Source organism: Microtus pennsylvanicus, chromosome 8, assembly GCF_037038515.1.
Source record: "Microtus pennsylvanicus isolate mMicPen1 chromosome 8, mMicPen1.hap1, whole genome shotgun sequence".
Taxonomy (NCBI): domain Eukaryota; kingdom Metazoa; phylum Chordata; class Mammalia; order Rodentia; family Cricetidae; genus Microtus; species Microtus pennsylvanicus.
Genome location: NC_134586.1, coordinates 30832058 through 30860000, shown reverse-complemented (window position 1 = coordinate 30860000; position 27943 = coordinate 30832058). Strand labels below are relative to the sequence as shown.

The window sequence follows — 27943 nt, the reverse complement described above, 5'->3', positions numbered from 1 at the left end:
AAATTGTATTCTTTTAAACACTGCCTGGCCCATTAGTTTCAGCCTCTTAACCCATTTCTAATAATCTATGTAGCACCACGAGGTGCACTTACCAGGAAAGATTCAGCATGTCTGACCTGGTGGCTGGCTGCATCGCATCTGCCCTGGAGAGAGCTGCATGGCGTCTGAGCTCACTTCCTCTTCCTCCCAGCATTCTGTTCTGTTTACTCCGCCTATCTAAATTTTAACCTGCCAGGGCCAAGGCAGTTTCTTTATTTAACCAATGACCTTCCTCCATCAATTTTTAGTGCAGATTTCACTAAATAACACTTTAGGATACTATTACAGTATTCTAAATGATTATCATTGCCTTTGAATGCCTGACATCAACGAGATGGCTCCTTTATCTCATACAAGAATGAACAGACCCAAAGAGAATTGTGGTCACCTGAGTTTGAATATTACCATGTTTCTTATAAAATTAATTTCTTACAGATAAATATTAATAAAATACACATTTTCATTTATATAGCTTTCTACATAGCTATCTATAGCAACAGTGTATTGTCTTTGAAAGACCCCTTCCCTCAGAAAACCTGTGACAGTGCAGGGCACATTGCGATAACTGTCACAAAGTGCATCACAACCCAAGCCATTTATCTGGGATGAGTCTTTCCTGGGTCCAGAGTATTCTCAGCTGCTGTTTCCTAGGCCCTGCTCTAGCAACACCTCTACCCTCAGTGCATTGTGCTCTGACTATCACCATGGTTTTCTTCTGCCTTCTTATCATTTTATATCCTTACAATGTATTTTCCTCTTTATTTTTGTGAATATACAGTTATAACCTAATTAGCTCTAGCTTCTTGTTTAACTATTAATTTTTTCCCCTGACCTTTTCCTTGCTTCTGAGAATTGTCTTGCTTGTTTTGAGTTTGGGGAACGCTGCTGCTAAGGGTTTAAGTTTTTGTGACAGATACTTGCTTCGTACTCACTCTGTATGCCTTGTTCTTGTAAGGCCTTAATACTGGGCCATCTAAACAACATAATCTTCATGTGAGCACTCAGAAGAACAGAATCGCATTGTCCTCTTCTTTTTATAGAGGAACCAAGAAAGCAGGCTGCACAGCGTCCTCTGTGACAGGTGATGTCAGTAGTTAGCACCTTTCACTGTGACATGGACTCCTCACACTGTGATCTTCACAAGCCACACTCTGCTGGCTACTTAGGCCAGCCTCTATTCGTCTATGAGGACCTTGCCCTCCTCCACACTCTCTGGTTTTGTGTATCTTTAAGTCCTCATTAATTTATTAATTCTTGAGCCGGGCATTGGTGGCACACGCCTTTAATCCCAGCACTTAGGAGGCAGAGGCAGGCGGATCTCTGAGTTCGAGGCCAGCCTGGTCTGCAAGAGATAGTTCTAGGACAGGCTCCAAAGCTACAGAGAAACCCTGTCTCGAAAACAAAAAAAAAAAAAGAAAAGAAAATTATTAATTCTTTGTACAGATAATCACTGAAAACCTATTACATAGTAGGTGCTGAGTCAGACATCAGGTGAATACATGGATGATAAAGAGATGCTCTCTGCGTTTTCCAAATGAACAGACCTAAAGAGAATTGTGGTCACCTGATGTGACTGTGGTCTCTTTCCCCAGTTTCCGTGTTCTGTCAGTCCCCATGCTCAGCACAGACCCTCTCTGCCTATACCAAAGCTTTCCATTTAGTTGCCTTGCCTGAGCCCCTCTCCTCCTGCCCTGTTCTGTAGCTGGAAGCAAAAGCAGACAAACAGTCCAATGTGTCAGCTTGCTGTTTATTGCTTTTATTATGTTTAGATATGTTCCTTGTATCACTGATCTCTCCAAGACCTTTATCATGAAAGGGTATTGGATTTTGTTGAAGGCTTTTTTCTGCATCTAATGAGATGATCATATGTTTTTTTTTTCTTTGAGTTTATTTATATGGTGGATTACATTGACAGATTTTTGTATGTTGAACCATCCCTGCATCTCTGGGATGAAGCCAACTTGATCATGGTGGATGATTTTTTTCATATGTTCTTGGATTCAGTTTTCCAGTGTTTTATTGAATATTTTTGCATCTATGTTCATGAGTGAGATTGGTCTGTAATTCTTTTTCTTGTTTGAGTCTGTGTGGTTTGGGTATCAGGGTAATTGTAGCCTCGTAAAAAAGTTTGGCAATGTTTCTTCTGTTTCTTTTATGTGGAACAGTTTAAGGAGTATAGGTATTAGCTCTTCTTTGAAGTTCTGGTAGAATTCTGCACTGATACCATCTGGTCCTAGACTTTTTTTGGTTGGGAGGCTTTTGATGACAACTTCTATTTCCTTGCAGGTTATAGGTCTATTTAAATTGTTCACCTGGTCTTGATTTAATATTGGTATGTGGTATCTCTCCTGAAAACTGTCCATTTTTTTTCACATTTTCCAGTTTTGTGGAATGCAGGTTTTTTTTTTTGTTGTATGACCTAACGATTCTATCAGATTTTCTTAGTGTCTGTTGTTATGTCCCACTTTTCATTTCTGATTTTATTAATTTGAATGTTCTCTCTCTGCTTTTTGATTAGTTTAGATAAGGGTTTGTCTATCTTGTTGATTTTCTCAAAGAACCAGCTCTTTGTATTCATTGATTCTTTGTAGTGTTTTCTTTGTTTCTATTTTATCGATTTCAGCCCTCAGTTTGATTATTTCCTGTCATCTACTCCTCTTGAGTGAGTCTGCTTCTTTTTGTTCTAGAACTTTCAGATGTGTTGTAGTGTGAGCTTTCTCCACTTTCTTTATGTGGGCACTTAGTGCTATGAACTTTCCTCTTAGCACTGCTTTCATAATGTCCCATAGATTTGGGTACATTGTGCCTTCATTTTTGTTGAATTCTAGGAAGTCTTTAATTTCTTTCTTTATTTCTTCCTTGACTCAGAGGTGGTTCAGTTGAACATTGTTCAATTTCCATGCATTTGTAGGCTTTCTGCAATTAGTGTTGCTGCTAAATTCTAACTTTAAATCACAGAGATCCAATAAAATACAGGGGGTTATTTCTATTTTTTGTATTTGCTTTGTTACTGAGCATGTGTCAGTTTTAGAGGAGGTTCCATGAGGTGCTGAAAAGAAGATATATTATTTTGTGTTTGGGTGTAATGTTCTGTAGATGTCTGTTAAGTCCACTTGAATCATGACATATGTTAGTTCTCTTATTTCTCTGTTAAGTTTCTGTCTGGTTGACCTGTCCATTGTGGAGAGTGGGGAGTTGAAATCTACTATTAGTGTGTGGGGTTTGATGCGCAAAGCTTATAAGCTTTAGTAATGTTTCTTTTACGTATGTGATTGCTCTTGTATTTGGGGCATAGATATTCAGGATGGAGACTTCATCTTGATGGATTGTTCCTATTATGAATATAAAGTGTCCTTCTCCATCTCTTCTGATTGATTTTAATTTGAAGTCTATTTTGTTAGATATTAGGATACCTACATCCACTTGTTTCTTAGGTCCATTTGATTGGAAATTTTTTCCCAACCCTTTACTCTGAGGTAATGTTTGTCTTTGGGGTTGAGGTATGTTTCTTGTATACAGCAGATTGCTTTCATATCCATTCTCTTAGACTGTGCCGTTTTATAGGTGAATTGGGTTCATTGACTTTAAGATATATTAATGACCAATGATTGTTAATTCCTCTCATTTTTTTAGTGGTAGTTTTTGTGTGTTTCCCTTCTTTGGGGTTTGCTGGTGAGAGGTTATCTGTTGTCTGTGTTTTTGTGGGTACAGTTACCTTCCTTGGGTTGGAATTTTCCTTCTGGTACTTTCTGTAAGGCTAGATTTGTGAATAGGTATGGTTTAAATCAGGTTTGTCATGGAATATCTTGTTTTCTCCATTGATGATGATTGAAAGCTTTTCTAGGTATCATTGTCTGGGCTTGCATCCATGGTCTCTTAATGCCTGCAGCACATCTGTCCAGGACCTTCTGGCTTTCGTGGTTTCCATTGAGAAGTCAGGTGTAATTATTAGCTCTGCCTTTTTCCTTTGCAGCTCTTAATTTTCTTTCTTTATTCTTATATGTTTTACGTTTTGATTATTATATGATGAGGGAAGGTTTTTTGTGGGGGGGGGTTGGTCCAGTTTATTTGGTGTTCTGTAAGTTTCTTAAACTTTCATAGGGATATCCTTCTTTAAGTTGGGTAAGTTTTCTTCTAATATTTTGTTGATTATATTTTTTGTGCCTTTGAGCTAGAGTTCTTCTCTTTCTTCTATCCCTATTATTCTAAGTTTTAGTTTTTTTCGTGGTGTCCCAGATTTCCTGGATGTTTTGTGTTAAGAATTTGTTGGATTAAATGTTTTCTTTGATCAATGAATCTGTTTCTTCTATAGTATCTTCAACACCTGAGATTTTCTCTTCCATTTCTTGTATTCTGTTGGTTATGCTTGCCTCTGTAGTTCCCATTCATTTACCCAGACTTTTCATATCCAGAATTCCCTCAGTCTGTGTTTTCTTTATTGCCTCTATTTCAGTCTTTAAGTCTTAAACTGTTTGAAATGTTTGCTTCACGTGTTTGATTGTTTTTTTTCTTGGTTTTCTTAGGTATCTTTGAGAGATTTATTGATTACTTCCAATTTTTTTGTTTATCTTTTCCTCCATTTCTTTAAGGGAATTTTCTTTAAAGGTCTCCATCATTCTCATAAAGTTACATTTAAAATTGTTTGCTTCTGCTTTTTCTGGGTTAGGATGATTAAGTCTTCCTGTTGTATGACCATTGGGTTCTGGTGTTACCATGTTGTTTTTTAGGTTGTTGAATGAATTCTTACATTGGCGCCTTACTCCAGTTGGTGCTGGCAGTGTGTTTGCCTCTTGATCCAATCCTTGCAGTGGCTGTCTGTGTCTTTGGGAACTGTTCTTGGTCTGCTCTGTACTGTCAATGTCTGTCTCAGGGAACCATTGAGGTCTCTCTTGTTTCACTCTCTTGGGCTGGGTCCTATCGATAGGATGGGGGTGTTGGAGCAGCCAACCTCGCCAAAATGTTTTCATCTGTTAGTTTATGAGGTCTAGTTTTATCTGTTAGTCACAGGATATTTGGCCCAACACAGAGTGAAGAGCAAGGAATGGCTATTGAGTGGACTAAAGACAGCCCAAGGCAACTTGTAATTAGGCTTTTGGCTGCAAAATTGAAACTCTCCACATCACTGAAATTCTAATCAGCCAGTCAGCCTTTTCAGACAGCTTCTTTCCAGAAGTCTAGTCTACAGGCTCAGTGATGATAGAGAGTTGTTCAGAATTGGATTTAGACAAAAGCTTCATAAGCTGAAGTGGGGAAGGTCAGCCAGGCTGGTCTGTTGGGGTTTTTTGTGTAACAGGCCTTTCCCAGAGTGTGCAACAGGACTCCTCGGGAGCGAGAGACATGGTGTTTGCTGCCGTGTTCTGATTTTACTGTTGCTCCAATAGACACTGTGATCAAAAGCATCTCAGTGGATGGAAAGGTTTGTCTCAGCCTGCAGGTCTCGCTCCATCTTTGAGGGAAGTCCAGGCAGAGGCTCAGGCAGGAGCTGAAGCAGAAACCATGGAGGAATGAATGGTGCTTCCTGGCTTGCTCATGCTTGTTCCCAGCCAGCTTTCTTACCCAGGACCTCTTGCCCTGTCAGTGGTGCTGATGCCACCATGGTCATCTAGGGTTGCAGGAAAGGATTCTTTTCCTCTGATGATTTAAAGAATAAATGGCAGGAAAAGTAAAGTCTCAGCACTCAACCAGATTTTATTGAAAGTGGCATCACACACAGGAAAATACACAGAGACAGACTTCCCAGAGGTAATGGGCCTAGGACCCAAGTTTGTGTGGCAGAGATAAAAACTTGTGTGTTCAGGTATAGAGTGGCTTCCTTCTCAGAACTGGGTGGTTTGTGCTACTGTATGGCAGTGAATAATCCAGACCAAGGAAGGAAGCTGATCTACTGCCACAGCTGGAGATTCTCATTGGGGTTCATAAGTCCACCCAGTCTTTCTCTTAGAGAGGGAGAAAAACATTTTAAATGTTTAAGTGAGAAGCTCATTCATCCACCTAGAGCCTCTTTGTTCTTGCTGCCTGCCTGCTGAGGATCTGACTCCTGTCCCTCAGTGCCATCTGTATCAGTTAACAATCAAGGCAGTTCTGCATAGGCATGCCCACTGGCCAGTCTGTTGAGATTTCCCTCTCAGATGTCTAGGCCGTGTCAAGTTGACAGTCAAAGATAGCTCAGGCATGTCACATGAAAATTAAAAGACGGGTGGGTTTAAGTAATATTTCTGGGGGTTTATATCTTGGTGTGAGAAAATGAGGTTCAAGTGTCTGTGGCTAGTCTTGGGGAAAAGAGAATTTTAGTTTCTGTAGCTTACCTTGGGGGATAAAGGAAGTGGGAGAAAGGAGCAGATAGAGGCATTTCTAAGGCCTTGGTTCTGTTGCCCTTCGGATTAAAGAACCAGACATCTCAAGGCTTCATGTTTTGGGTTGTTGTTTTCTCATTTCCAAAATAGCAGAAGCTTCCTGTGGCACTTCCCCCAGCTGGTGTCCTCCCTCCCTTTACCACTCTCCGAGCCCCTCCCCTTCCCTATCATACAATGCACACATGCTGCAGTTGCCCTTGCTCTTGTATGGCTGAGGAGCATAGGTTCCCCTAGACCACACAGCAGCACCAAGGCCACTGTGGAGCTTGTGCTGTTGAGGAGACATGGTGAAATCTCTGAAAAAGGCAGAGGCACGTTTTGTTCTAGAAGAAATTACTTCTCTTAAATAAAACGAGAGAGCTGGGACGCAGCTCAGTTGGTAGAGTGCTCTCCTTTTGAGCACAAAGTCCTGGATTTTATTTCTCTTCCCCAGCATATAAACCAGATATGGAACATGTCTGTAATCCCAGCATACAGGAAGTAGAAGCAGACATCAGAAATTCAGGTCCTCTGCTAATGGTCTCGGAGGCCAACCTGAGATACATGAGACCCTACTGCCAGAGCAAAAATGATCAGTCAAAGAAAATAGGAAAAGAAATCTTGAGTACTGTAGGACAGATCAATAAGAACTTGAATTTGGAAGCTGGAGTGGTGGCTCAGTGGTTAAGAGCACTGGCTGCTCTTCCAGAGGACCCAGGTTCAGTTCCCAGCACCACATCTGACTGCTCATACTGCCTCACATCTCCAGCTCCCGGGCCCAGTGCCCTTTTCTGGACTCTGCAGGTCCCCACATGCTTATGCACCCCAACACATATTCACACATCATTAAAAATAAAATCTTTAAAATTTTTTTAGAATTATGATCATTTTGTTTTGTGTATGTGGCTATTTTGCCAAATATCTGTGCACCACCTCTGTGCCTGGTGCCCTTCGAGGCCAGAAGATGGTGTAGAACTGGAGTTACAGACGTTGCCAGCTGCCATGTGGTGCTGGGAATTGAACCTGGGCCCTCTGAAAGAGCAGCCAGTGCTTCTAACCCCTGAGTGATCTCTCCAGACTCTAAAAATAGTCTTTTTTTAAAAACTTTTTTTAATTAATTAATTTTTTTATTGAAAAATTTTCCTCCTCCTCCCTGCCTCCCATTTCCCTCTCCCTCCTCCCATTCCTCCCCCCCTCCCCCCACTTCTCTCCCCACTCCTTTCCCCTCCCCCCACTCCATTCCCCCTCCCTCTCTAAATGAAAAGCAGTCCAGATTCCCTGCCCTGTGGGAAGTCCAAGGTCCTCTCCCCTCCATCCAGGTCCAGGAAGGTGAGCATCCAAACAGGCTAGGCTCCCACAAAGCCAGTTCATGCAGTAGGATCGAAACCCAGTGCCATTGTCCTTGGCTTCTCATTAGCCCTCATTGTCTGCCATGTTCAGAGAGTCTGGTTTTATCCCATGCTTATTCAGTCCCAGTCCAGCTGGCCTTGGTGAGCTCCCAGTAGATCAGCCCCACTCTCACAGTGGGTGGGTACACCCCTTGCGGTCCTGACTTTCTTGCTCATGTTCTCCCTCCTTCTGCTCCTCATTTGGACCTTGGGAGCTCAGTCCTGTGCTCCAGTGTGGGTCTCTGTCTCTAGCTTCATCCATCGCCAGATGCAGGTTCTATGGTGATATGCAAGATATTCATCAGTATGGCTATAGGATAGGGTCATTTCAGGTTCCTTCTCCTCAGTTGCCCAAGGTACTAGCTGGGGACATCTCCCTGGATGATGTTTTTTGAGACAGAGTCTCTGGATAGCCCTGACTGTCCTGGAATTCACTATGTAGATCAACCTGTCCTCTAACTCACAGAGATTCATCTACCTTCTGCCTCCCAAGTGCTGGGATTAAAGGTGTGCACCTGATTGTCTGGCCCCTAAAAATAAATCTTAAAAACGGGTAGTAAAACCACTTACACTTTAGAAAGCATAGACTCAGAAGTAACAAAATGAGTTGAGAGGAGAAAAACAGGGCCAAGGGAGTGCATGGAGGACCAGCTTGCAGGGCCAACAAGTCAGTTGGAAGCAGCTAGAACAAAATGCTCACCCCTCCCCCATGAACTAACAGAGCTCAGACATGACTCCTGTGGTGAGTGCAGTCAGGCACCAGGGCAGGGAGTAGGAAACCAGTGGAGAAGAAGACAGGTGACTGCCCTTCCTGGATGTGGCCAGAGGGAGGGAGGGATTCGTCCAGTCTTTCGTTCAAGTTTCCCTTGCAATTGTGTTTTGAGTAGCAAAGAAATGACTGCTTCAGGCATCGCTCATTTGGAAATATGCAAGCATTAACAAGTTAGGGCTATGAATGTTCGTCTGCTTCCTTGAAGAATACTAGTGAGATAAAGGCTTATTTATAGCCCAGAGAAGGAAAGTCCCCTCCGAAGCAGCTTTACTTCCTAGCACCACCGTTCAGAACGCCCCTCCCCCAGCTGGTGTGCTTTCCAAATACTCTGCTGTTTCTCACACAGCAGCCCCAGTAGGACTGGCTGATAAAAAAAAAAATGTTATTCCAGATATCTGTGGCTAATTATTTACCCTTCCTGTCCTTTTTTGGAGTCTCTCAAGTAAATGTGGATGATAGGTTATGAGAACAAATAGATCCAGTACCATTTTCTGCCATCAACTGGAAATTGAACTTCTATTATTTGTAAGCCACAAGTATAGCTTAGAATCTTTACCTTACCTTGTATATTGCTGTAGGAGGACCATAGAGCAGAAGTGAAATTGGTTTCGGGAATGGACTTGTCATGAATTATTCATTAACTACTCATTCCTTGGAAGTCAGCTGGAGGAAGTAGTTAGTCCGGTTTGATCGCAGGAGGGTAGCACTGAATCCAGCACAGAACAGTGTGGTTCTGCTGGCTGCTGTAGAGCTGCAGGGCAGCTGCAGTTCAGGCACAGCCTGTCCCTGCACAGGGTACCATGCTGCCTGAGGGAGCGGCACTGAGGACACGCCCATGCATTCCTGTTAGAAGATGAAGCTTCAGGTAGGAGAAGGGTCCCGTCAGCGCTTCCCAGGTTTCTCACTGACTGAGGGATGCTATAACCAGCTCTGGAACCTCAGAGTTGCTCAAGGATCCTTCCCTGGAAGCACCAAACATTAGTCTTGCAGTTCATATTGCCAGGGATGTACCTTGTTTCTAATAGAATGTGCTCTGATAGACTATATCCCTTGCATTTGTCGAGCATATTCCTAAGACAATAAACTTTTAAATGTCATGTCTCAATTTTTTGTCATCCTTTGATGTCAAATATCTTTTTACTAATGTTGACCATTTAATTTTGAATTTTGTACTTTGACTTTGAATTCTGAGAAAAATAGCTTATTATTTGAATCAATGAAGCTACACACTCTTTTCTAGAGGAGGCATTGTCTGCAGACTATCTCCATTGTTTCTATGGGAGCATCTGGAAAAATAGACAGAAGATGGAACAAAGGGTCTTTGTTCTGTTTGCCAATGTTATTTACCATGTATGCATGTGAGCTATTGTGTGTGTGTGTATGTATGTGTGTATGTGTGTGCACATATGCATTTGCAGACTAGACATGTAATTTCATTTGATGGTGCTGTTTTGATGTTGCCTTTTGCTTTGTCCTTTAGCTTTTGTATGGGTGATGTCTTTGTTTGTTGAGACTGTAAGATGCTCCTGAGCTGTAGGACACAGAATTACATAAAAATAATCAGGACCAAATCTGATAACACTTCTTTTTTGAGACAGGGTGTTGCTGTATAGACTAAGCTAGGCTTAAACCAATGATCCTCCTGATTCAGCTTCCCAAATACTGTGAGTATAGGCATGGGCCATCATGCTCAACTTTCCTACTCCTTTTTATTAAGCTCTATGAACGTGGGGTCTTTGTTTTATTTGCCATCCCCATTCTTAAGGTCTTAGAAGAATACCTGGCTTGTAGTTGCTAGCCAATAAGTGTGTCTCTAAATGAGTGCATTCTTAACTAAGATTTCCAATAGCTTTTGTAGAAAGTAGTATAACTTCAGTAATTTATTTTATGTGTATGAGTGTTTGCCTGCGTGTATGTACGTGCACCGTGTGTGAGCCTGGTTCCCACAGAGGTCAAAAGAGAGACTATTAGAGCCCACTGAAACTGGAGCTGCAGACAGTCGTGAGCTGTTCTGTGGGTGCTGGGAATCAAACCCTTGTTCTCTGGAAAAGTAACTAGTGCTTTTAACTGCTGACTCATTTCTCCAGCCCACATATATAATTTCTAAGAAACAAACATGTTTATTCATTTGTTTACATAATTAATAATAAAAATCAGTTATGAATACAAAGACCCTTAGTAGAAAATGCAGGAAAAGATTGTATTCTTCAATACATTGCTGCCATAATTATTATTCTAATTTTAGCATGTTGTATATTATAATTTGAAAAACATTTGTCAGTCTGTGTCACAGGGAACTATGTGTTTATTTATTTATGATTTCAGAAGTTTTAAATTTTATGTATCTGGTACTTAGCAATATTAAGGGAAACAGTATCTTCCAGTAAGACACAATATGTTTAGCTGAGTGTGGTGGTGCATGTCTTTACTCTCAGGGCTGAGAGCAGGTTGATCTCTGAGGTTTAAGGCCAGCCTTCTCTATACAATGAGACTTTACTTTTGGTTTTTTAAAGATACACTCTATTTTTGAGCTCAGAGTTACCACCAATGTCATCTCCTTTAATACTCCCCTCAGCCATCTATAAAGCCCGCCTTATAAAAAAGACAGCTGAGGAGGGTGGAGGAGTGTTCAAATCCCTGTCTTTTAAAGGACCCAGGTTCAGTTCCTGACCTTCATGTCAAGTTGCTCACAGCTGCCTTGAGCTCCGAGGGGCACAACATACTCTTCTGGCCTCTGAGGGTACGTGCATACACATAGCATACACTCACACAGACACACACATACATCTAAGAAAAAATTTTAAATACATGTAATAAAGAAAGAAAAGTAACAGAGAAAGCTGAACTGCAGAGTCTAGGGGAATGGATCCTGAACAGGTGTTAGCTGCTATGTCTTATGTCCAGTCAGCTCATCTATTTTCCTAATGCTTGTCACTTTGCTACTACTTAAAGTTCTAAAAGGAATTAACAAGCAAAGCAGAGCAGACAGCTACATGACTATTAATTTAGGTCGCACTGCCTTATGATTAATGATGCATTTTGTCTTACTTTGAGTAAGTTTACCTTAGTATATATGTTGAATATCATTTTATAAGGCATTGTCACAATCCTGTTTATGATTTTGGGTATGTGTGTACATATATATATATACACATATACATACATACATACATTTTTGGCTAGAATCCACATATGAGGGAAAACATGCATTTTCCCCTTTCTGAATTTGTAAGCTATTAGTTATATATTTTTCTTTCCTTAAATGTTTTTAAATTTCAACTAAAGCAAGATTCCCAGTCATAATCCATATATCTGTTGCCTAGGTATTTTCATTTAGCAGTCAAAAATGTAGCTATTGAATGTTCCCCATTTCTTTAATTAGAGCCCCCCTAATAGTTGCAAGTTGAATTAACACAGTTATCAAATAAAACCAGCTGGAGTATCAAAGAACTTTTTTCTAACATTTCCTTCGTCCTTGCATTCAATATGGAGGAGTGGCTGGGGAGACAACAGGATGTGAGCACATAGCACACTGAATAGTAGTCGTGCTTTTAGTCACCTTAATCCCAGCACTCGGGAGGATCTCTGTAAGTTCAAGGTTAGCTTGATCTACAGAGAAAGTTCCAGGCCAGCCAAGGCTACATAGAAAGATCCTTTCTCTAAGCAAAACATAACAAACATTTTGAAACCAAAGTGTTTTCAGAGTAAACAAACAAAATGGATACCTTAAACCAAGTGCTCTGAAAGCAAACCATGAAAGGTAGCCAGCAACTAGAATCCTAAACAACCATCTGAGAATAAACCACTAGACCAAACCAAACCAAGGTTTGGTGAGAGCATCAGATTAACTCACCAACCTCTACCCATAAAGCAGTGCCAGGCTATCAGTTAGAAGGACCAATACCAGTACCTGGCTCTGATCTGGGTTACTTTTCCCAGTAGGGTGACTTGGCTTTGGGGTTCCGTATTTAGGGCACCGTAACTAATGATGTAACAAGTAAAGCTCTTGGACAGAGTGAGACTGAATATTCTAAAGCCAAACTGGAGTGCTGTGACCCAGGACACAAGTATATGTCATCCTAAATACAATGTTCCAATATGGTAACAGTTTCATGAGGTTTTTATAGTAACAGAACAAAGAAAATAATAAATTATGGCCTTGATCATAATACACTGGTGGAAGCATGAGGCAGACAAGTGACATCAAAGCAGAGAAACCTTTGCAAGAGGCCTCACAGTCTATCTGATGACATATTTAGTTCTGGGTAGGCAAAACTATGAATCTGTTTATACAGTCCAAAATTACATGCCTGGTAGTCACTGTTAGACTTTAGGGTCAGAAAGGAAGGAAAGCCAGAGAATAAGGAAAAGTTGTGATCTCTCTGTGGGGAGCGGTGTCACAGTCACTGCAGACACAGGCAGCACGTACAGTCAGGTTCAGGCTGTCTCTGTGGGGAGCTGTGTCACAGTTACTGCAGACACAGGCAGCACGTACAGTCAGGTTCAGGCTGTCTCTGGGGAGCGGTGTCACAGTCACTGCAGACACAGGCAACACAAGTATGGCCAGGTTCTGAAGCGAGAGAACTACAATTCAGCAGACAAAGCAGGGTGCACCCTCTTCAAGGTCTCCTAGGGAAAGGAAGGGCTTAGGTTAATATGTGACCTGTATCACCTAGGTGCCTGCTAGATAGGATAGAGCTTGCCAGGAGCACGAACTTGGCATGTGAGGGAACAGCCGGAGGGTCTGTGATCCACAGCGACGGGAGTTTTAGGTCATACACAGCAGTGGGCAATGAATAACTATTTTTAAAAAGGCTTTAGATGTCCAAGGTAGTTTGGCTCTGGACCTGCAATACTCTAATCTCCTCACAATCAACGATATTCTTCTGGTCAGATATCAGCCTCTTAATGTGTAATGTAGGTGTGATTTCTTGTCAGCTAACAAAGAGGTCCATCTAGTGCCCCCCCTCCCCCATCTGTCTTTAGGCACATACAGTGAGGTTTCTGTTTAAATGGGAAGAGGGTACGAGGTGCACTTAGTTAAGCAGTTCTGGTCAAAGAGGTACCCATCCGTGACTCTGAACTATGACTAGAAAGTATCTTAAGACAGTTATTGTGGCTTTATTTTTATAGTTCCAATATCCTGCTCTTTCCTTGATAAGTTCCTTTCGGGAAAGGACCATTGTTTTATTTACTTTTGCCCAAATTTCCAATTTTAATGCCTAGGAGTATACATCTAGTATAGTGGTGTGTGCTTACAGGAATAACTTGTTACTAGAAGTGTCGTAATTGATTGTTTGTTCTTTGTATGTCTTTAGTCACAGCTTAATAATTGTTACCTGTTTTGGCTTTCTTGCAGAATGAGAAGACTTTGGGACATTCCATGAGTCATCCAAGCAACATTTCTAAGGTGAAGTGCCACCAAAATACATTATTTTGTACTCTGGGACTTTCATGTTCTTAGAATTTACATGTATTAAAACTCATTTTTTTGAAAATGGGGAGGTTACATGTAACATGTTCTTGTATGCATGCTAGTACATGGGTATACCTGTTCCCATATGCATGCTCGTGCATTTGTGACCTCTGGAAGCCAGAGGTCAGCATCAGGTGTATTCATTTATTGTTCTCTATCTATCTTACCTTTTTGAGATCGGATCTGTCTGGTGCTCATTAATTCAGCAAGACCAACTGGAATCCAGGCTCCCTTTCTCGTGCTTAGGCGGCAGGCGCTGTGCCACCTCAGCCCCTTCCAGCCCTCTTTTCTAGATGCATTTCTGTAGTTCTCTCTGGGACCATGGAAAGCTTGTGGCAGGTGTCATTTTCCAGTGAGGCAACTTTGAGTGTGTGCCAGGGGAGGTGACTTCTAGAGAAACTCCATCCCCACCTCCTCAAATCATTCTTTTCAGGCAGAGAACTCTCAGACACCAGAGTCTGTTTCTCCAGGTAGGAATGCGTTTGGCTGGAAATGGATTTCTATGACTCGGGTGACAAGATATCTGGAAGTAAATAGGCCGGAGCTGAGTTACTCATGGTGTTTCCAGGCCCGCTCTTCCTTTCCGGTCCACCGTTCTTACTGTGTTGTCCTCATCCTGCTTGTCATGTGGTCCCGTGCTGCGTCTGTCCCTCCCACAGTGTCTTCCTGTAGATAGCTTTCTAGAGACTAGATCTGGCCCAGGAGACAGCAGCTTCCCACACGGTCTTTCTCCTGGTAGTATTCTTACCCCAGATCAGTCTGACCCCTTGGCCAGACATGATCATGCAGATTACTGTGTGGGTTTGAGCCTTTCCCCATGTCTTTGTCATGCAGCTACACAAAGTACAGTCCTGACAGGAAGACTTGAACAACATAGCAAAAACCTGTCCTGCTGCCTTGGAACCTCTTAGGTCCTCTAAAATGAAGCTGTGTGTGCTCCTTGCTTTCTTTGTTTGGGTTTGAGAGGATCTCACTGTTATAAGTCCATACTGGCCCTTGAGCTAGCATTTCTTTTGCCTTCTCTTCCAAAGTGAGGTCATAGGTAGCACAGTGCTGCCCCTAGTGCGTGCCTCGTTTTCATTTATAGGTGCTGTCAGTGTATTCATTAAGGTCAGTCCTCACCTTCCGCCCTGTTCACCATGAGCTTCCATGGTTCTCCCATCTCCACCTCCCCTCTCTCCATAGGAGCAGACATGCACTGCTTTGGCAGTTTACATGGGTCCTGGGGAGTAAACCTGGGCTCTTGTGCCTGTGCAGCAATTACCTTACTCACAGCACCATCTTCCTGGTTCTGCACTTACCTGTAACTTTTCATATCTTTAAATTCTGCGGACCCTAACTATATTCAGCTTCCCCATCCCAGCCAACCTTTCCCTCGTCAATGCTTTTCTCAGTTGACCTAATAATTAATACCCTTCCTCCTTCCCACCCTCTCTCTCCTTCCTTCCTTCCTTCCTTCCTTCCTTCCTTCCTTCCTTCCTTCCTTCCTTCCTTCCTTCCTTCCTTTTTCTTTTTGTTTTGAGACAAAGTCTTACTATGTAACTCTGGCTGTCCTGGAATTTACTATGTAGACCAGGTTGGCCTTGAACTCACAGAGATCTGCCTACCTCTGCCTCCCAAGATTGAAGGCATTGACCACTGTGCCCACCTAATAATTAATAACTTACCGTGCACCTTGCTGATTTGTTCTTTTTCCCAGTAGTTACTGAAGTTAGAAGTGATGCGGTTTTTAAACCTCAGTGATACCGTATTTTCCTAGTGGACCCACCAAGTAGTTTTGAGTCTACACTCTGAGGTTATGTAGGAGATGACACTTGGTTCCCAGAGGGTGTAACCTGGGAATTTGGCTAGTGAACTACTGTAAATATACTAGTTCCACCTGAGCCTTGCAAATATCTTTAATTCAAAGAATATAACTGATAAAAAAAAACCTAGCCATGGAAACAATCCCTGATACACAAGCCCCACTGCAAAAATACATGAAACAGGAAAAATGAAGCAGAATGTCCCCTCTGATACACAGAAATTCCTCAGTAATGGATTCTAATACAAGTGAATTACATGAAATTCTAGACAAAGAATTCAGAATAATTGTAAAACTATGCATTAAAATGAAAGAGGACAAACTCCTAAATTAACTGAGAGCTGGAAAAAATAAGGTCAATTCAGGATATAAAAAAAGAATTTAATAAAATTATGTATACCGAAAATTTAAATTGAAATTTTAGAAAATTTTACAAGTGAAAAACTCACTGATGGAATGGACTGAGTGGAAATGAATTATCGGGAATGTATGTTAAGAGGGATGAATTAGAACATTCAGACATTGACGATAAAATAAAGTATAAAATACAACATATATTAGACACTATTAAAAGATTGAAATTACAAGTCATTGAGATAGGAGGAGAAACCTTCAAGCTAAAGGCATAAATATTGTATTTAGAAAAAAATCATAGCAGAGAATCCTCCAAATCCAGGAGAAAATGTTTGTATGACTGAGGGCCTCTAAAGCTCCAGGTAAGAAAGAAGGAACCTCTCACTCCTCAGGACAATTAGGAAACACTGAACCTACAGTGAGAAGACTGAACCTACAGTTAACACACAGAATCTACAGAAGCAGACTAAAGTACTGAAGGAACCTCTCCCAGCTCTCTACAGTTAGAACTGATCCTACAGAACAAATGAGAATACTGGAGAGCGAAGGGAAATAGACGGTAACTGGTCAAGGCACACCCATCAGTATTGTTAGGTAGGTGCAAAAGGAATTGTGGTTTCAGACCCCGATTTTAAATCACTGTAACAAGGCTCAAGCATATCTATTTAATCCAAACAGGAAGCATACAGACAAAACGCTTTTGCCAACAAGAAATAAACTTATTTAATATTATGAAAACACATAATACTATGAGCAATCTATAGACTCAATGCAATCCTCATAAAAATTCCAATAAAATTCTTCACAGAAACAGAAAGAAAATTCTAAAATTCAAATGGAAGTACAAAAGACCCTGAGCAAAAAGAGCAATGTTGGAAAGAAGCACCACCATATCTATCTTCAAGTCAGACTATACAAAGTAACAAAAGCTCTTCCTTTGGGCTGGAGTTCTGTTCCCAGTACTCACATTGAACAGCTCACCTGTAACTCCCATCCCCAGGGGATCCAGTGCCCTCTTCTGCCTCCATAGAACTGTACTCATGTACAAAAACACATATACATATAATTAAAATATTTGTTTTAAAAAAAGCAAAAACAATAGTACATGCTTTGGGTATGTAGACAAGGTAGAATCTTGTACAGTGCTGGTAGGAATGTAAACTAGTCCAGTCGTTATGGAAGTCAGTATGCATATTACTATCAATAAATCTACCATATGACCCAGCTACGCTCCTGGATGCTTCCTGGAGGTGCTTAAGTTAACAGATCACATAGATGCTTGCGTGTCAAGGTTTATTGCAGCCTTATTCATGATAATTAAATTGTGGGACCAACCTTAGGTATCTTTCTTTGGAGGAATGGATAAACAAAACTGGCATATATACATAATGAAATCTTTCCAATCATAAAGAACAAAGTTGTGTTATTTACTAGAAAATGGGTGTGTCTGGAGATAGTCATATCAAGCACATTAAAACTGTGTCAGGAAGAAAAATGTCATGTTTTCTTTCATTTGTGGATTCTAAACTTTATATAGATTCATAAAATATTGCGTGTATATATGACATGAAGGACAGATGTGATCCTTAGGCATACAGAGGGGATGAGGAGTGGACAGAAGTGAGAACGGAAAGGGCAGGAGAATATGGGAGAGAATATGCTCAAAATTCATTATACACTTATATTTAAATGTCCATGTGAAATTTACAACGAATATACACCAATTAGAAAAAAATCTTGTTAACAAATGCTTCTGTACTGTTGGGTACTGGATTGCGGGACCCTTGTAGTCCTGGCTCTTCTCACCTTGGCAAGGATTCCTTAATCTGATAGGTCAGCACAGCTTGGAGCCATGCCATCAGATACACCGTCTGTGCCTCTCTTCACTCCTATGCTTCCTTTGTTGCTGTCAGATGATTGAGGAACTCAGAATTTTATATCAGCTTATAATGTCGGAAAACACATTTAGTTAGGAATCACATTGATTAGTTGCCACCTCGAATGAAAATGTATCTATTACACAGTATGTTTCTCAGTTTATCATACAGAGGAAGTCATTGTCACTCCCTAGTTGTCTTAATGCTTCCCGTTATAAGACAGAGCTCTTACTGAGGTAGGCATTTGGGAGACTGTGGTAGAGAGCCTCTTCTTGTTAGGGGCGGATACTTAGAAGCCAGAGAGCCTTGGAAACTGGAAACAATGTACTAAACACAGACTTCGATAAAGTGGCTATCAGTCCTATGCCATCATGACCTTACCACCTACAGGTTGTCTTGCTCCACTGTAAGATTTGTCCTTGCTTGTTAAGACAATTAAGCACAGTATAGCCTTTGTGACAATTGCATGAGTTCAGATTTTGACCAGTACTTGACTGTCTGGACATTGCCTTTGGTTGAGAAAGATTTCCATATGCTACTTACCTATGGAGAGAACTCTTAGAAAGGGAAGAGACAGAGATAGAAATGATAGGAAACTCAAGATAGAAGAGGTGCTCAGGGAAGACATGGATAAAGAGGGGATACTTAAAGCAAAAGGGAAAAGAGTCAACCAAGTCTGTTCAACTGTGATAGAAAGATAGTTGTCAGACACACACTGGGGAATCTCAGCTTTCAGGTGGCAGGTGACAGGCAGCAGTAACTCTCATGACACCCATTCCAGATGCTTGGAAACTATGAGCCTGTATTGGCTACGACTATCCCTCGACCTAACATCCTACAGAGAAAGATTGTGGTTTCCTAAGAAGGCTTGAGCACACTCTGCTCAGCTGAAATTGCCTTAGATCCCAGAAACTAGCCTAAGTCAGCAAATCAAAGAGGCCTCTGTAGTAATAAGGAGCGGTGGCGGGGCTATGTCCCCAAAACCCCAGCCGCCTGCCCGGCTAGCTTATGCCCCGAAATAATTACACAGACACTGTATTCATTTAAACACTGCTTTGGCCCATTCCTATCTAGCCTCTTCTAGGCTAACTCTCGCACCTGGACTAGCCCATTTCTTATCGTCTGTATAGCACCGGTCTTACCGGGAAGATTCTAGCCTAAGTCCATCCTGGGTCGGAGCTTCATAGCGTGCGTCTTCCCTGGAGCAGGTAGCATGGCGTCTCTCCTGTGTCTGCTCTGGAGAGGAGAGCTGTCGAGTCTGACCTCACTTCCTCTTCCTCCCAGCGTTCTGTTCTGTTTACTCCACCCACCTAAGGGTGGGCCTATCCAATGGGCCTAGCAGTTTCTTTATTGCTTAGCCAATGAAATCAACAGATTGATATATGACACTCCCACATCAGGCCTCTGCTGATAGATCTTGACATGATTTCATACTTCCTGGTGTGATTTCAATTTGTGTATATAATGTGCAAAGGGCAGCACCCAAGCGCAAATGTTATTTTGCCCGAAGGGGCCCTGGAAACCCCTATTCCAGGTGACACAATTTCTAGAACTTGGTTAAGTGAGAAGGGAGTAGGAACCTTGGCATAGATGCCTCCTTAGAATTCTCTTATCCTAAAAGTGGCAGAAGGCCAGCACTTCACTAAAGACTATTTTCAGAGATCTGCAAAATTATATTTGTATACCTTGAGCATTATATACCTTTGGTCAATCAAACATTCTTGGGCAGAAGTTAGACTGGACATATTTCATCTCTTTAATTATTGTAATGTGTTAGTTGACAAGCATATCTAAATGAATTTGAACCTTGATTTGTGTAGCACGAATTCTAATTGTTCTTAAATTAGTGAAAGCTGAAGGATCAGAGAAGCAGTGTGAACAGCCACTGCAAAGACCTTTTGTCTCTACCAATGCTCAGACAGAAGGGGTGATCCTATCCTCAGAATGCAGAGTGATTCTCAGTCTGCAGCTGTCTCTACCAAACCTCACACTGCACTGAGCTCCTGTCTCTTCATGACAATTGTATGAGTTTAGATTTTTTCAAAAAAAAAAAAAAAGATTTTTTTTTCCAGTACTTGACTGTCCTGGACATTGCCTTTGGTTGAGAAAGATTTCCATATGATACTTACCTATGGAGAGGACTCTTAGAAAGGGAAGAGGCTGAGATTCTCCTCCAGCCTTATATTTCTCTCTCTGCCCAGACATATCACTCCTGTCTACATCTCCCTAGTGTTGGGATTAAAGGCATGGGATCCCAAGTGCTAGGATCACCTTTGTGTGAATTCTGTTCCTCCTTTAGACTGGGTCAATCTCATGTAACCCAGGGTGGCCTTGAACAAACAGATCTATCTGCCTCTGTCTCCTGAGTTCTGAGATTAAAGTTGTGTGCTACAGCTACCTGGCCTATAGTGGTTTAGCTCTGTACTCTGATCTTCAGGCAAGCTTTATTTGTTAAAACACAAAGTATTACCACATATTTGTTTGATTTCCTTTAATATTTTCTAGTTATTGCCTTTAAACAGATGATAGACAGTTGGCATTGTTCTAGAAACATCTGTTTATACCGTGTGTGTCTGTGTGTGCTTGCACTTATATGATGATCAGAGGTTGACATGGAGTCTTCTTTTGCTCTCTGCCCTAGCTTATTTTGAGATATGGACTCTTGATGAACTTGGAGCCCCACGTTGGGCGCCAAGTGTTTTATGGAGAGGCTGTTTGTCCCTGCAGCCCAGCTAGTTTACACCCAAAATAACCACACAGAAGCTGTATTAATTAAAACACTTCTTGGCCATTTTAGCTTTAACTTCTTATTGGCTAACTCTTACCTCTTGATTTAGCCCATTTCTATTAGTCTATGTATTACCACGTGGCTGTGGCTTACCGGCATTCATCTGAGGCAGAGGATCCATGGCTTCTCCCACTCTGCCCTTCTTCTTCCCAGCATTCAGTTCTGTTTTTTCTGCCTACCTACATTTCACCCTATTAACTAGGCCAAGGCAGTTTCTTTATTAATTAACCAATGAAAGCAACACACAAACATAAGGAACTTCTACACCAACTTGGTAATAATTGTTAGTGTGTGTGCACACTCACATGTGTGCAAGTGCACATGAATGTGCATATACGTGGCGGAGCAGAGGACAGCCTTGGGTGTTAACATCTCAGGAGCTGTCTATATTGGTTTTTGAGACAGGGTTTCTTACTAGCCTAAGACTTGCCAAGTGGGCCAGTCAGCCTCAGGAATCATCAGTCTCCACCTCTCCAGAGGTGGGATTAGAAGAGAGCACCATAACGCCAAGTTCCTCCTACCAGTGCTCTAGGCTCTAGGAATAGAAGTCAGTTCCTTGTACTTGACTGTTGGCTGAGCTGTTTCCTGGGGTCCTTGGCCTGCTGTTTAAATGATTGAACTCTGGTGGTCTGTTCAGTGAAGTCATCCCAGAGCACACTGAGGACTCTGGAGTCAAAAACCTCTTCTGCCACCACCCCAAAACTCTGTAAGAATTATTCTTGGTAGTAAAAACACAACTGTTTAAAGAAAGCTACATTAGTGAAAGGTCCTTTTGAGTGATCTATACATACACAGACAAAGCCCTTTGATCAAACCCATCACTGATGATTTTAAACCTTTATATGGTCAGAGCTTTAGTTTCTGGAGCTATGAAGCATCTTTGCTCAGAAAGTGTGACCTTTGGTGTTTGTTATAAATATTGTTATTTTGTGGAGAGTCTAGCTGTGGAGACTTCAGGAAGGCAAGTCTTAAGCAAGCATTTCTACTGCAGGTTTTCTTCTTTTAGTGCTGTGCCCTATGGCTCTCATTGTACTGGAGACATACTGCTGTCCACATGACTGGGTACCAACAGGCCAGGAAAGAAGAGAACTCAGTGTTAATGCGACTTGCCAGGCAGCATTGAGTCATTTATAATAGAAATACTTTTGTATTCAGTAGTTCTTTATTACACATTCTCCCCCATGAATTCTATATTGTATCTATTCACTTTTTAATGGCCAGACTAGTTAATTGCTCTTGCGAAGGCTGGTTCTTGGCACAGCCTTCCAGCAAGAGCCGTGATGTATGTATCAGAGCAGCCACAGAGTGGCCTCTTCTTTAATTGTAGCTCACTGTTTAGGATGGGTACAACTGGGTATTTATTTATAGAAAGGAGCCTCTGACAGTGAAGCATTGGCTTTCACAGAGTAATTTTACTAAACTGAGTTTTTTGAGACATAATCTCAGTGACTCCAGATACCCAGTGGGGCCGGGTCTGCCTTATGAAGTCAGGCCTGCTGAACTGGTGCTTAGCAACAAATCACTACCTTTTAGCTTGGAGTGGGAGGACAGTAACCTTTAGCAACTTCCTGAGAAGGAAACACAAATTAAAAGGTACTTTGATAAACAGGCTTTCTAAAACACGAGATGTGCTCCCATAGCTGCCTTTGATAAACAGGCTTTCTAAAGCATGAGATGTGCTCCCATAGCTGCCTTTGGACAAGCGAGATCATCTTGGGCTGTATGTATGGCCTTAGAGGAATGCTCGAGTACTGAAAAGCATTTGGTAATTGATGTGTAAATAAATTGGTTTTCAGTTTCCAAGCACATGCCCACACCTTGCTGGTTTTCTTATTTTTACTGGGGGACGTAAGTATTTATCGAAGTCATTTGTGTATAATAACTAAGTAGCTTGGCATATTTTCTTAAAAGTTTGTGATCTAATAAGAGCAGACACTTTTGTGTTTGTCATTTGGAGGTTTGTTGGGGTTTGGGTATTACCTGCTGAGAATACCTTGTAATATTTTTTAAGAGATGGTTGATGGAATCAGGGCAGGCCTGTTAGTAGAGGACTCATCTTCTTTCCTAAATAAAAACTGGGCTTCATCTTTACCTTCATGCCATTCCTGTCTTGGACTACAGCCACTGTCTTGCTGTTCTTGGTGTCTGCTGCCAGACACAGACCTGTGGTGATTATTTTGTTTGTTTGTGACAAATAAAGTTTGCCCAGAGGTCAGAGGTTAGAGCTAGCCATACTAGTTAGCCATAGAGGTCAGACAGTGGTGGCACACACTTTTAATCCCAGCACTTGGGAGACAGAGGCAGCCAGATCTCTATGAGTTCAAGGCCATCTCTGCGTTACATGAGATTGATCTAGTCTAAAAGAGAAACAGAGCCAAGCAGTGGTAGCTCACACCTTTAATCCCAGCACAAGGGAGATGGAGACAGGAGGCATATGGCTGGGCAGAGAGAGGAATATAAGGTGGGAGGAGACAGGAGCTCAGGATTCTGTCCGAGGTTTTGTAGAGAAGGCTTCCAGTCTGGGGATTCCTAGAGACTGGATCGCCCATTCAGTCTGAGGATTTGATAGAGGTGAGAACTAGTGACTGACTGCTCTGTTTCTCCGATCTTTCATCTTTCACCCTGATGTGGGAGTGTCTTCTATCTATCTGTTGCTTTCAATGGTTAATTAATAAAGAAACTGCTGGCCTGATAGGTTAGAACATAGGTGGGTGGAGTAGACAGAACAGAATGCTGGGAGGAAGAAGCAGATTCAGGCAGTCACCATAGCTCTCCTCTTCGAGATGGAATCAAGACGTGAGAGTTAGCCAGTAAGAGGCTAGAGCTAATGGGCCAGGCAGTGTTGAAAGAAGTACAGTTTCCGTGTAATTAATTTGGGTAAAGCTAGCCGGTGGCTGGGGGGGGGGGGGGGGCGGGAAGTGGCCCGCTGATCTCTACTTCATCACCCCCTAATATCTGACTCCATGTTTTTATTATTAACACCAATTAGAACTCACACTGCTCAGACTGTTTTGTGAGTTCTTTGTGATGCTCCTGAGATGGGGATTCTATAGGAAGTTCATAGGCCTCACAGTGTGTGAACAGCAGCCTGTTGCTTCCTGCATAACTGAGGCTCTGTTATCAGGCTCTGTCCTCCTGCCTCCTAGCTCTGCCTCATGCCCTTTCTCTGTGTATGTATAGATATGGTCACCCCCATTAGACCCCTTTGACGTGCATTATTTGGAATTGAGAGGAGAATGGCAGGTGTTTCTCTTGACTTCAGCTTTCCAAATGAAACTCACCTCTTCCCAGGACACTGGTCCTGGTTGGATACAATTTTCCAGATTAGACCTCATCTCCTCCACAGTCCAATTTTTCACAATCCAGCAAAGTGAATTTGGTTCCTGTCTTTCTAAGCTAACAGAGGAACTGACTAGGTAATTCCCTTTGTCTTCCATTCCTTGTGGGGTGGAGCTTTTGTCTATATATCAGTACCCCCAGTTGAGTTTGACCCACAGCACAGACGAGGTTACTGCACAGCAGTGAGGGTGTGAATACACATGGGCCTTCACCACGTTTTCAAGGGGGTGGGGTAAGTGAAGAATTGTTTCTCTCTTGTGTGCTGTGCCTTCATGATATATTTTTGGCCTTTGCTGTGGCAGCTAAACAGAGCTGGCTCATGAGTTTTCAGTCTCAAAGTGGTCGGGGGACTAGAAAGCAGAGAATACCAGAAATTACAGGAGTGCAGGCATTTTAAAATAGGTCTCAGTCTGCCTCCCTGTGTGATTGACTATAAAGCTTTGGTACCACAGACCTTGTGTGCTTAACTCATCATAGGAGGAGCTTCTAAGGGGTGGATGGGGCCTTTGGTGACTGCCATGGATTGAAGATGCTGGAAAAAAAGAAGGATGGTGCATAGGCCCATGCAACATGAGGTGGAGAACTTAGTGTCCTGAGACCCATTTCTCACTTTATTTCAGGAAAAATCTTGGGAAGTGTCAGAGGCTGCCCTGGGCTTGTTATTATCATATCTCCAAGTAAATTAAACTTTAGATTCTTAAGAACTCTGTCTACTAGTGTATTTAAAGAATACGCTTGTCTTAATTTATTAATGTTGCTGTGAGAAAGACCATGACCAAAAGCAGCTTAGGGGAATAAAATATTTACCTCATCTGATAGCATACTGTCCCTTATGCTATCATAAGAGGGAAGTCTGGCCTCTTCTAGCAGGGCAGAAACCTGGACACAGGAGCTCAAGCAGAATCATAGAGAAACATTTTTATTGGTTTGTTCTCTCAAGGATTGCTTGGCTTGCTTTCTTATACAGCCTATGGCTACCTGTCTAGGTATGACTCTTCTCATAGTGATCTGGGCCCTCCTATATCAGTCATTAATCAAGAAAATGCCCACACAGACTTGCTTACAGGCCAATCTGATAAAGGCATTTTCTCAATTGTCTTTCTTTTTTTTTTAGATGACTCTGTGTCAAGATGACAAAAAAAACTAACCAGCACAATTGACCCCTTGTTAAATTGATTTACTAATTTATTACTATTAAGCCATAACCTTTCCTTTCTTTTTTATTCTCAAGATACCATGTTGCCATCACAATATAAAACATAGTATATAATTTTAAAAGTCTGGGTCTTTAAAAATTCAAACACATTAAAAGTTCAGTCTCTTTAAAATATCCAGTCTTTTTAAAATACCCACTGAAGCAAAACCCAAGTACAGATGCATAAATAGCCCAGTGGAGCTCGATCTTTCGGGCTCCAGAGGACTTTGGGCTGCTCTGTTTCACTGGCTCTGCCATCAGCAGCACATGCAGCTTGTCACATAGGCTCTGCTAGCTGCCCCCACCCTGCCGTTATTCTTGTTCGTCATCCCACAGTCCCGGCATCTCCATGGACTCCATCTTCAGCAGAGGCCTCCTGGCCTCTCTTCAGGACCTCAGCCCTGTTACATGGTGCTAAACTTTAACTTTTCTTCATGACCCCTTCAACCCTGGTGTCTCCTCTGCAACTGAGGCTGTACTTTCATCAGTGCCCTGTCTGGATGTACACAGTGCCAAGCCAGCTACTGTCCATAGCCCCTTAAACCTTGCAGCCCTCATGCCATCAAAACCTGTACCATCTGGAAGAGTCTAATACATTATTAAGTTCAGCTACTCGTTTGAGATACAACTTTGACCATCTCTGGACCACACATCTCTGTGGTCATCATGAGGGAATGCTTCCCAGAAGTTTTCACCTCAATGATCTGGTTTCTTTTAGTCCTTAGTGGTTCTTCAGCTCCTAGTAAAGCAAAAGTTTCACTTCAGTGATTCTGGTCTCTTGTGGATCACAGCTGATTCTTCAGTAATGGCTGACCAGAAAACACAGATTCTTAACTCCAGCTATCCTGTGAATGGCCCTTTCCTCTCCAATATACAATCCAGGCCTTCATCTTAACAGCTCTGCTCTCCTAGAGTTCCAAGCATTTTCGCAGTGCTCCTCAAAGCAACATGGTCAGATCTGTCACAGCAATACCCTGTGATCCTTGTACCAATTCCTGTCTAGTTTGCTTGCTATTGCTGTGAGAAAGACCATAACCATGCAGCTTGGGAGAAGAGTTACTCATCTTACAGCAACCAAGAACTCAAGCAGAGCAGGAACCTGGAGCAAGAGCTCAAGTAGACCCATGGAAGAACCTTGCTGACTGGCTTGCTCCCCATGGCTGGCTCAGCCTACTCTTTTATACTTGCCTAGGGGTAGTACTGCCCACAATAGTCTGGGGCCTTCTATATCACTCATTAACTAAGAAAATGTCCCCACAGGTTTGCCTACAGGCCAACCTAATAAAAGCATTTCCCCAGTTGAAGTTTCCTCTTCCCAGGTGACTCTAGATTCTGTCAGACTGACAAAGAGACTAACTAGAACAATACCCAGTGTCTGTGTATGTGTTCAGTTGGGCAGTGTAGATTACTTGATGACTCCGATAGGCTAAAGAATGAGACCGGTGACTTCAGTATCTACATATACCATATTAACATGGAGCTTCTGGGTCAAATTTCTTAAGATTGAGTTAGATTAGAGATGTTTAATTTTGTTCTACAAGACTTCTTTCCAGACTGGTATGCTTGAACTTTGGCAGTAGAGGACAGAAGACAGTTTCTGGGAGGTAGTAGTGCTGTTGGGATGGCTGATGCCTCATTGGTGGAGTACCAAGATGAGTGTATCCTCTCAGTGTGCACTCAGAAAGTGAGGCTAGTTCTCAGTCATTTGTGGGCCAGGGAGGAGCTGCCTGCAACCACAGGGTGTGCTCCAGTAAGGTGAACAGAGATGGAAATTTACTTAAGGAGCATGATTCTTCTCCCGCAGCTTGTTGGGTTTCACTGAGCAGATTGTCACTCAGTCTCCCTATTCTAAGAAGGCATGGATGTGCTCATAGGCGTGTGCCATACAGTGATGTTGTGAGCAGCAGTGGACTGAATAGTGATGGCAGTGATCCCAAAGATCGTGATGCAACTGGAAACCTCATTACCTCATGTGTTCATGTTGGGCTGGTGCAAGCCCTCAGTGCTGCTGGTTCCACAGAATTACAGCTCATAAACTGGGTCCAATAATAAACAGTCATGGCCTGCACACCATAATCAGTCATCGTCAGTGTAGAGTGCCTTCTCCTGCTGTACGCCAGGCGTGGTGGCACACACCTGTAGTCCCAGCATTTGGGAGCCTGGAGCAGGAGGACCCACTGTGGGAAGACCGTGTAGAGACGCTGTAAATGCGACAAGTGCTGTGAGACAGTGCCCGGCAGCTTCGCCCGTCTCTTCGACGCCAGCTTTGGATCAGCTCAGGGGACCACGTGGACTAACTGGCCTGTGCCATCTGGGGCTGCGGAGAGCCTCTGAGATTTGTACAGCAGTAAGACCTTGCAGGTTTCACACTAAGCATGTGTCCTCATTGTCAGAAAAAGAAAGGTGTGTGAGAGGTGCCAGGGTCCTGAAGGCTAGAGAATGGGTTTCTCTGATGCCTACGGAACCTCAGTGGCTTTACATTTTTAGCTTGGCCCTTCTTCTGGCTCCTGTTTCTCTCCATCCATTTCTCATTGTAATAAATCGTCTCTGTCTAGTCTTTTCCTTCCTTCTGGCTTGTT

At 42.3% G+C, this 27943-nt stretch overlaps 1 protein-coding gene across 6 annotated transcripts in view; it reads left to right on the top strand.

Moving 5' to 3' along the window:
* The window catches only part of Marchf8 (membrane associated ring-CH-type finger 8), a 77542-nt gene that overhangs the window by 40516 nt on the left and 9083 nt on the right, over window positions 1-27943 (top strand). For 5 of the 6 annotated variants that reach the window (XR_012911595.1, XR_012911594.1, XM_075983049.1 and 2 more), the window contains exon 3: window positions 13891-13941. Coding sequence is in view for 4 of the 6 variants with exons in the window: in XM_075983049.1 (XP_075839164.1) it covers window positions 13891-13941 (51 nt within the window). In the remaining 2 variants the exon portion in view is untranslated. Of the gene's footprint in view, window positions 1-10126; window positions 10196-13890; window positions 13942-27943 lie in introns of those variants that run through there. The other variant, XM_075983051.1, reaches the window with a different exon arrangement.